Raw genomic sequence first — 10,854 nt, 5'->3', positions numbered from 1 at the left:
GGCCAGTATCTTGTATCCCACCAGCAGCTCTGGTGCTTGAAGAAGGTAATCCTGAATGTACTGTTGTGGTTAATGTTGAGGAAAAAAAAGTTACAAAATTGTAACTTGGGCATATGCCACCTCTGCACTTTAAGTCCAGACTTGAACTACCATCCACTCTGCTGCTGACGTGATGGCCGAAGGCTTAATGCGAAGGATTTAATGACTGGTTGGACACAAAGGGTGATACGGCAAATAAAGTTTAAAGTTGTATGACTCGTTGATCAATTAGAAGGCTTAAGGTAGATGTTACAATGGAAAACTAACATAATACACACATGCATTTCAGCAATATAGAACTTATATTTACCCTTAATATAATGAACTTCTGTTTTCTTCCTTAATAAGATTCTTGCCAACTCAGCAGAGACCATCTGGTAACTTTTGTGCACCCGGCAGAGTACAAAGTTCTAATGTACGCTGTCTCGGCTGCTTACGCCAGCCAGACCTGAGCACATAAATGATTAAGCTAAAAGAGATTTTTGCGTTTTACTGAGGAATTTACTAGTTCTATTTTTGCGTTTTACTGAGGAATTTGCTAGTTCTGTCGGAAATTTCCGGCCCAGGAAGGAGAGCTGGGCTTTGAGGAAGGGGACAGGTACCAACTTCCCCCTGAGGAGCCGCAGGGCTGTTCCCAGGGCCACGAGAAAACCCGTGGCCTGGAACACTGGCCCTCCCAACAGCTTGGAGTATGAACGCGCCGTTTCTCTTTGGGTTGGGGCAAAATTTAGACGAGTTTCTAGCTGTATTTTGTCAGACGTCCGTACCCTTCCCGCTACAGCCGCTGCCCTCCGCCGCGGCCGGCGCCTCCAACGGCCGCCAACCGCCCGCTCCAACGGCCGCCAACCGTCCGCTCCCGGCCGCCAACCGTCCGCCCTTTGCCGCCCTCACTCCCTCTCCTGCTCGCTCCCAGCCGCAGGGGCAGTGCCAGGCGCTGCCGGAGGGGGCAGTCACCCAGCAGGGAGCATGGCGCTGCCCCCCTGAACGCCGCGCCGCCCGCCCCGTCCTGTCGTGACCCGGCCCGGCACGGGCTCCGCTGGCGGGCCTCCCGGTTCCCCGCATCCCCGCCAGGCGGAGCCCGCGGCAAGAGCGGCGCTCTAGCCCTGCCGGTTCGCTGGTTCGGTCTCTACGGCGCCCGCACCGCTCACCCGCGCGGCGCCGCCCCCCGCGGTCACACCACTCGCCCGGCCGCGCTGCGTCAGCCAGACAAGATGGAGACCGCCGAGGAAGGTACCGCGATCGCTCTGCGCCCGCCGCTAACCTCCGCTCCCCCGGCCTGCTGGGGGCTCTGCCCGTGCTGCCTCGATGGGTGGAGGGCGGGGGGGGAGAGGGGCGTCCCTGAGCTCGGGAGCCGCTGGGCGGGCCGGGGCTGTTTACGCCTGGAGGGGCTTCGCGTATCGGGGCTGCAGGTGCCCGGGCCGCGCTTCCCAGGCGCACCCCCGCTCTGCCGGGCCTGCCTGTGGTGCTTGCGGGGCGGGGTGGTGTGCAGGCGCTCGGACTGGTGCGCACTCGGGTCCCCCTTACATAACCGCGGCCGTTGGGAGCCGGGCGCTGTGTGGGGGTGGGGGAGGGGCGGGCGGTGCTGTGGTGACACCCGGCGCGGGGCACCGGTGCTCGCCCGGGCCGCCTCGGGCGGCGGGGACCCGCCGGCGGCTTCCACCGGCTACGGGGCTTCCGCATGGGGCCTTGCCAGGGGGGACGTGAGGGTCTTGGGGGCCGCTTAGAGGCCTTGTGTAAGGAGATCCCGGCCCGGAAAGCAGAAGCCGGGGAGCTTACACTGGGGCGGTGTGAGGGGCCGTGAGGAAGGGGCTCCCCCGAGTCGTGCAGCATCCTTGCCCGGGCTAGTTTTCCTTTGTCCCGCAGACGCTGTCATACCCGGTCCTGTAACTCAGCGAGTTTTACATGTCCACTTTCAGCTGGATAATAATAGGAGCTTTACTTGCTGCAGCTTCTCTTGCAAGGTTAACTTTGTTATGTATGCTGGAAAATCTATTTGAAAAATTGAAGTAATAAAACGATGCCAGAGCTGACAGGTTTCTCTGTCTCTTCTGCAAGGGACTAACAATACATAGTAACATCTCATTTTAGAAACGAAGTTGTCAAAGAGATCATAGTCATGTTTTTTTAATGTGTAGTTTCCATTTTTAAAGGGTATTGCTTTACTTGAGATCAAATGTGGGAATGCTTCATCAGCACTTTTGCTCTGTTCAGATAATGTTGAAGAACTGTGTAGTTCAAGCTGATAATACAGATCTTTCATAAACCAGGGCTTCATATTGTAGCGTAAACCAAAATAAATAAAGGATGTGTGTTATGCTATGTTTCTTGCAATATTTGAGCTTTGTTTGTCATCTTATGCAATAACTGCAAGTATGTATTGCAGTAGTAAGACAGTTCCAGGGAAAGCATTTCCATCTTGGGTTTTGTTACTTTGGCATCATTTTGAATGTAGCTTTTTATCTAGTCACCCTCGATTTTTCCAGCTTGAGAGAATTAAAAATAAAAACCCTGGAAAAATGTGAAGCACTAGGTGAAATAACACAGCACCTTTGTAGAAATGTCCATTGGGTTGTGCTGTGGACATATTTAGTACCTGTGAAAACAGATGGTTTATCAAAATACAGGGTTTTTTTAAATCTTAACTTTTAAAACTGCTTGCTGCAACTCTGTCATGCTTCTGTAGATCAACAGTTACATATCCTGATGAAATTAACCAAGTGCAACTTTGATTGCTTGGCCTCTGGTAGCCCAGAAAACCTGGATTATTGCAAACTGCAAAGTCGATACTCAGAAATGACCAGCTGAGTTCCAGCCACTCTGGTAGTTGGTAAATGCATCTTGGTGGCTTTGGTTCAAACAGCATAGTTCATAATTTGTTACAGGCTGTTAAGAGTGGTAGTCTTTGATCATACCTGCTTTTACAGGCTTTAGTATGGGGAACATAGAGAACAGGAAGCGAAAGCAGAGGGGGCTGTTAGTTACATCTTAAGATATTGTGTCTTTCAACTAAACCTTCATGCTTCATGTTAAACTCTGCACTTGGAATTTGGACTTTTCTGACTTTGTGGGTGTGGTTGTGGGTTTTTTTTTTTTGTTTTTTTGTTTTTTGTGTGTGTGTGTTTTGTTTGTTTGTTTTGGGTTGGTGGTGGTTTTTTTCCTGTTTTTTATATATCTTTATAAACACATATACATGCAACCTTGGATATTGTATTGTAGTCTTATCAATGTTACTCTGAAAAGCTCTGAGTGGTAGGATGAAAGTAACTAGTCTATATACTCACTTTCCATAAATACCTCTAGAATGTTACAACTTCTTCTACAGTTTCAAACTCTAGTTCCCACTATTAGAATTCCACACCACTTGCCAGAACACTGAAGAGGTTTCCCAAGGTTAGAAAGCTTTAAACACTAGTAGCAGAAAAGACTGCATTTGTGAATTAAGGAGGAAATCCTACTCCAGTATTATCGTGTGCCTGAACTTTTGCTACAAAGTGTCAAATGGACTTTCCTAACTATTGATAAATGATTAATGATATTATGTAATGTGAGCATTGCTTCTCTGTAGCACCTGAAAGCACCAGATACCAGCTTTTGCTGATAGGACTTCTTTTTCTTTCTAGTTAAATCAGTTTGTTGCTAAATAATGTAATCTTCACTTTTGCATATTACAGTGAAGAACATTCAGTTAGAGAGGTGATAGAGAGGTGATAGGCAGAGAGACATTCTCTGGAGGAACATAAAAGAACTGTATTACCCAAGGTCATTCTTTGCAAAACACATGCATGAAGAACGGGATGCAAAGTGTGTGTGTGCAAGTAGAAAAATAGTGTCTGTTGCACAGTGGAATTCCCTCTGAACATGATAGTAGGTCATAAGGTGCATAGCTTCACATGTTGACCCTTGTCAGGGTTTATTGATTTGAAGCTATCATCTGCTTAACAGTCCGGATTGTTACATTCATCGTATGTTTATTTGGATTTATAAAACAAGTGGGAATATCTGGAAATTCTCATAGCCTTTGAAAAAATAAAATTTAGGTTTAATTATTGTGGTAAGCTAACTGAGGAAATCCTTTCTGAAATAAAAAATTAATTTGCTTTCAGTAAAGCAAATTCTGGTTTTTTTCCCCAACAGTTTTGAGAATAAGTGAATGGTCTGCTGTTAAAGCCAATGGACCATTAATGAGTGGGTTCAGAGAGCTGTGCAGGTCTTTCAGAGAACAGTGTGCTTTAATTCTCTTTGGTGCCTGAGAGTGTTCTTATAAAGCAGCGGTTTCACATCCTGGCTCTAGTGCCTGTCTGACCTTTTATCAGACTGATCAGCGTACAAAGTTGTCAGCTCACTGTAGCCAAATAGCTCTGTTTGAAGGGGTGCTGGAGGAAGGTGGGCATGACACAGCTAGTGGGTGAATCCTGCCTGTCCGTTGAAGAGACCTGTCTTGTGCAGCCATCTGGAAATACTCTATGATAAAAATAATTTGCTAGGTGAAGTAGCAGTTCCAGTGGTTCTTGTCAGCAGAGAAACCAGGGGCTCTTGATGTTTGTAGTGATATGTCGCTGCTTGATATGGCTGTGACGGAAGTATTCTTTATGACTCTTTGTAGCGTGTTGTGGTTTAACACCCACTGGCAGCTAAGCCCCACATAGCTGCTTGCTCACTCCCCCTCAGTGGGATGTGGGAGAGAATCAGAAGAGTAAAAGTGAGGAAACTCATGGGTTGAGACAAAAGTAGTTTAATAGGTAAAGCAAAAGCTGTGCACACAAGCAAAGCAAAACATGGAATTCATTCACTACTTCCAATCTGCAGGCAGGTGTTCAGCCATCTCCAGGAAAGCCAGGCTGCATCATGTGTAATGGTTAATTAGGAAGACAAATGCCATCACTCTGAACATTTTCCCCCTTCCTTCTTCTTTCCCCAGCTTTATATACAGAGAGTGATGTTGCATCGTATAGAATATCCCTTTGGTCAGTTGGGGTTGGCTGTCCCGGCTGTGTCCCCTCCCAACATTTTGTGCACTCCCAGGCCAGTACGAGAAGCTGAAAGGTCCATGACTGCTCAGGAACAACTTAGGAACAACTTAGGAACAACTGAAAAAATCAGTGTGTTATCAACATTGTTCTCATACTAAATCCAAAACACAGCACTATACCAGCTACTGTGAAGAAAATTAACTCTATCCTAGCCAAAACCAGGACATAGTATCACTGATGGGGATATTGAATAAGTTTCTGTTAATTCTAGGGTTTTGGCCTGCATGAATAAATTCAAATCTGTCTTTTAGAGATAGAAAATTATTATTTCTTTTGAATCACTTGAATTCTTATGCTTTATGTGTAGAAACTGTTCCAATACTGTGCAAACTATGGATATAATAATATTGTGACTTCTTTATAGAAAAACATTCATATTTTAATGTTTGGTACCTTTTGGAACTTTTTGTAGAAAAACATTAACTTTTGAGGATTTCAACCAAGAACAAAAATATGTGATTCAGACTTGAAAAAGTGTATTTTTGGTATTCTTACATCAGTACTTTAAGTTGGTATTTTTCTAACAAAGATCTCTGATGTGTTTCCGTTACAGTCTTGCAGGTTTGCTGAATAGAGGTTGATAGAGAAATAATTAACGAAAGAGAAAATCCTGAACTTGAATCTCCTGTAATAAATAGCCATTTTATGTTCATCTCCTTAACAGAAGTAAAAGAATGAGTAAATGGAAGATACCATGCATATGTCAAGCAAATAAAATATTTTTATTTATATATGCTTGTGTGTTTAAGTGCTCTGGATAACTGAATGGTGTTAAAATAGACATCTGTTCTTTAAAGGGAGAAGTTTACACTAAATTCCTTGTCCACAAAGCATCTTGCACTCTTTAGTTGTAAGAAAATGTCAAAAATAGAGAATAAAGAAGGTGCGCGACCTATTGAAGTATTATTGAAATTATTAAATTAGAAACAGACGACGTGACTGGACTGTAGACTGCTAAATGGCCTTATTCAACACAGGTAGCAAATTCACAAAATACCTATTTCTGTTTATTATGATGGGGTTTTTCCCTTTCATCAGTCATGCCAAGAAATGTCCATGTTAGGTTGAAGAGTAGCAAATGGTGTTAGACATTAGTAAATCTACTTACTCAGCTTCCATTTAACTTGTTCAAAATTCAGATGGAATTTTTCCATTTCAAAGTCTCCACTTTCAGGAAGATTATCCTTAACAATCTGTATGTTGTTTTAATGATAACTTTTTTAGGCAAAGAGCTCCTCAGCATGTAGTTTTATTGTGTCTATTTCCTAGAAATCTTAAAAATACAATAGGACATGTTTGGGGATTTTTATAACATGATCATGCAGATAATATTCTTGTTGCTTTTTCTCGTGATCTCTCTGTCTTCATATCTTACATCAGATGAAATCTGTCTTTCATCCTCTTTGAATTGATTCTGGCTTCGTTTTGCTACATGACATAGTTGCTAGAATTTAATTGTATGATTTATCTTAAAATTTGCGTTCTTTAGGCAGTAGTGTAATAAGCTTTATGTCCTTGTCAGCAGATATATGCAGAGTCTGTCGATCTGAAGGAACTCCTGAGAAACCTCTCTATCATCCATGTGTGTGTACTGGCAGTATTAAATTTATTCATCAGGAATGGTAAGTTCTATGTTTGTGTGTGGGTTTTATGTTGTGTGTGTTTTGTTGTTTTGTTGTTTGTTTTGTTTTGTTGTTTTGGTGTGGTTTTTTAAAATAAAACACATTAACATGTTTGTAAAAATAATACTTCCTAGATCTTCAGGTTAACTAGTAAGAAAAAACAGTTTTCAGCGGATAGTTCATTCCAGTTCACAAAAAAAAAATCAGTAACTACATATTAAAATAAAGTACTGATGATTGTTTTTTATTAGGACTACAGTTCTGCTCACCTATCAGTTTTATGAAAGCTAAGCAGAAAAATCAATATGTTGGAGCTTTTTTTTCCCCAGTTGTAGTTATGAATGAAAAGAAGTAAAAATACCCTAATACTTTTTGGTCATTTTGAGGTGTATGTTTGATCAGGCAAATGCTAAAGTGAAACCTGTAATTCTGGTCTATAGCAGGTATTCCTTTTGATGGTATTTTAGTAGCCATTCTTTCATAAATACAACAGTTCTAAATCTTAGCTGTGTGTGTATATGTGGCATATCTTGGAATACTTAGAAGGTTTGGTGTCACTAGTGGGTGTCTATGTCAGGATATATACTTTGAGTTACTAGCCTTTTGAATAACATACTCAAAGAATGTACTTTCAAGACTGTAAGTGATGTAACTGAAGAGTTGGTATTACTGCTAGTCACTTTACCTTCTTTACTTTTTGAAACTTACTTGATGGTCTAAATGGACTAATAAACATGCTAATTTAAGTTCTGCTTGATAGTACCATATCCTGATTTATGTTTTAAAACAGAGAATTGGTGTGTTTTACTTAATGGAGGGATAAAGCAGAGATATGTAATAGAGTGTATTAATATGATCACTTTTTGTTGCAGCTTAGTTCAGTGGCTTAAACACAGCAGAAAAGAATACTGTGAATTATGTAAGCACAGATTTGCTTTCACACCAAGTAAGTGTATTTTACTGTTCCTATTTTTTCAGAATTTATTTTCTTTTTTTTCTCTTAGTGTATATGAAGTGATTACTTTTTCATTCAGCATGATGGATCCAAACTTGGGTTTTAATTTCTACATACTTGTTTGAATTGCAGTTCTTGTGTATATTATTGTAGACTCTGTGAATGTTTGAATGATGGATAATCTGGTTCTTCCATAATCATACATGAGCCACAAAAGTATTATTCTGTACTTTTTCCAACTGACTCAGTTCCATTCTTTTGTTGCCAACATTACAGTGTATGGCATATTTTCAGCTTCACTGATAAATTCGAGTGTTTGGAAGTCTGAATGTTAAGGTGAAACCACAGCAAAATTTGAATTTGAAAACCAGTTTTCAGTTACCTTTGAGCTATCCACCTGCAATGCTACCGCATGAGTTCTATCAGTTTTGATGCAAATGATCTTGACAGATAATGCCAATGATAATTATTTCAGTCAAGATACAGTGACTACTCAGTATTACATTGCCTTTTACGTTAGATTCATCTAAATAAGTTAGGCAACTTATGGTAAAGAATGACTGTATATAGTTCCAAGAGGATTCTTAATTACATTTTAACTGATAGTAGTAGAAATCAGTGAGGTCCTTTGGCTTGGTGGCAGGCTAGGCTCATTATTTAGTATCGCCAACTTACTTCTTGTTGAACAGGTAAAGTGGTTCTTGTGCTATGTATTTTTCTGGTTAAATTTACTCGTGCTGATTTATTCTCTACAACTGCTGAGCTCAGTTCATGATGCAGATATGTAATTTATTTTTTTTTAAACTGACGAGTATCTGCAGGGTAGAAGCTGTCTTGAGTTGGGAAAGATTATGAGGTTTGGCTATTTTATATCTGGGTGGTACAACAAATATCAAAGCTCCTTTTCAGGGTAGCCGGTCCCAGTTAGAACGACAGAGCGCTTATCCCATTTCCTGCTCCCTTCTTACCTTTTTTAATTTATTTTTAAAATTTTTGTACTAGTTTTGTACATTGGTGAAGAAAACTGAAGCTAAGAAGTCAGATGGTTTAGTTCATGTATTTTCTGTTCCAAAAATCCCATAATCCACCTTCTTTCTATGTATTGAACATCAGAATTTTCCATTTCTGCCAACCATTAATTAAACACATTACACCATTTTTAAAAAAATTATCGGCAGTGAAATGTATGATATTAACTCTGTCTTACCACTGTGAGGAGAAAAGCATCTTTTATGTTGATCACAGCAATGCTTTCAGGTTATTGTTTTTAAATAGTACAGAGACCTATGTAAGAAATGTGAGAGAGATGTCTTCTGATTGCAGGTTTTATTTGTTAAACATTGTTATAAAGGCATTTTATTGCTTCTGTCTGGAGCTCTCTACAAGTTAATTAGCCACTTTAAAAAATGCATTCTGCTACTTGGTCCTCTACAGAATTTAGCATGCAAGACCAGAAAACTGCATTTCAGTGATTTAGTAGTTCTTAAAAAGAACTAAGTAGTTCTGTATGAAAAAAAAAAAAAAGACAGAAGTGTATAGCATACAGAAAAAAGAGGATGAGAAGTTCTAAATGAGATGTACTTTATATGTGTGTTACTATTGGTAACTAGAAAGCTTATTCACTGCCCTTATTAACAAAGGTGTTCTGGCAGAAGTTTAATCCTCAACTGACATAGCTGTTACCAGCACAGCTTGTAATAAAGTTGCAGATTATGGACACATGAGAAAACATAATTGAATTACTGTGTCTTAACGTGTTATCATTTGTCATAGGAGCCTTGGAATTAGTAATAACTGAAGCTCTTTCTTCATGGTGTAATAGAATACTTCTTCCACATTCAGCTTCTAGAAAAGGTTATCTTATCCTCCCGTCACAGACTGGCCACTCCCCAGACTGAGCACCCTCAGCTGATAATGTTTTCTTCTTGGTTTTCCACATTGCGTGATGTGCTTTCTTTTTTCTTACCAGGCTGCACACAGTGCTAGTATGTGTCAGGTGCCTGGCACAGATTCCTCCAGCCCTTTATGCCCAGTGTGTCTTGTTTTTATTATTTCCCTCATACAGTTATGGATTCCTTAATTTCTCTTATCTCTTTTTGTTTGGAAGATAATGTGGATGTCCAGTCTGGAAGCCTGATCTGCCTGTGGGAGCTGGGACAGTCACAGGTGCTAGAGACAGAATGATAAGGCAGAGATGGGATTGATGTATGTGCCAGTCATCCAAAACAAAGTTGGATCTGGCCTATAACCATGCCATGTTTAAAGCACTTTCCGATAAGTTAATTCACCATGGGATGTGGTTAAATAAATGTATGTACATAATTAGTATCTGTGTTTCAAGGGACAGGCACTAAGTTGATAATAATAGTGCAGTAATACCAGCAACTCGTCTTTTAGTTTAGCTTGTTTTGCTTGTTAAGGCTGTTGCTGTCATTCTTTCAAAAATGCTCCTTTGCTGGTGTAGCATTTTTTTTATGGAGTATTTATAAAACATTCCTGGTGCATATAAATACTGTAACATCTAGTGACTTCTTTAGCACCTGAACTAGTAGGTTAGTTACTGTTTGTAAGGAAGGAAAGAAAGAGTAGAAGGTTCAACTTGCATCTTGGCAGGAGTACAAAGGAACTGATTTTTTCTTTTGAATAATATCATAATTCTCTAAAAACATTTAGTCATGTAAGTAAATGACTTGATTTTCAAATGTAGACTTTAAAACTAAATTTTATGTGTTTAAAATTCATTCGTTTTTCTGTAGTTCTTCAAATTGTGAATGAATACAACTATTAAAAAAACCCATGGCTTTAGACTTTTTTGAATTATGTCAAGGTGGTTGTTCATTTTTAACTTCCTACCCACATGGCTTCAGATCGTAAAATGGAAGGAAGCCATGCGGGTAAGATGTTCTTCAGTTTATAAATTATTATATTCTGAAATAAGCTTTTAATTTATGCATGCAAAGTTACTAATTCAAGGCTTGCATGCAACTTGGACCTCACTGTTTGTATTGTTGTAATCCTGATTTGTTACTGTTCTTTTTCTTGTCGTTTGCCACCTTTGTTCACGTGTAACTGTTAATATGAAAGTTTTTTGGATCATTTGGATTCATTGAGCTTCTAAGCTATCCTATAGCATGCTGAGATTCTCCATGTTGAGTACTTAAGCTTGGGGTTTTTTTTAATTAATCCATAGGCCTTGATACTTTTTTTA

General features: G+C 40.2%; 1 protein-coding gene across 7 annotated transcripts in view; it reads left to right on the top strand.

Moving 5' to 3' along the window:
* The first annotated feature begins 1,164 nt into the window (after positions 1-1,164).
* Positions 1,165-10,854, top strand: part of MARCHF6 (membrane associated ring-CH-type finger 6) — a 56,465-nt gene continuing 46,775 nt past the window's right edge. For 4 of the 7 annotated variants that reach the window (XM_065627707.1, XM_065627705.1, XM_065627706.1 and 1 more), the window contains exons 1-3: positions 1,165-1,269; positions 6,595-6,691; positions 7,564-7,637. In XM_065627707.1, the coding sequence (XP_065483779.1) occupies positions 1,251-1,269; positions 6,595-6,691; positions 7,564-7,637 (190 nt within the window). In that variant the 5' untranslated portion in view covers positions 1,165-1,250. Of the gene's footprint in view, positions 1,270-6,591; positions 6,692-7,563; positions 7,638-10,854 lie in introns of all 7 variants that reach the window. The other 3 variants (XM_065627704.1, XM_065627700.1, XM_065627703.1) reach the window with 3 other exon arrangements.

Source organism: Caloenas nicobarica, chromosome 2 (genome assembly GCF_036013445.1).
Source record: "Caloenas nicobarica isolate bCalNic1 chromosome 2, bCalNic1.hap1, whole genome shotgun sequence".
Classification (NCBI taxonomy): domain Eukaryota; kingdom Metazoa; phylum Chordata; class Aves; order Columbiformes; family Columbidae; genus Caloenas; species Caloenas nicobarica.
The sequence above is the reverse complement of the archived record's forward strand: the minus strand, read 5'-3'. Positions and strand labels throughout refer to the sequence as shown.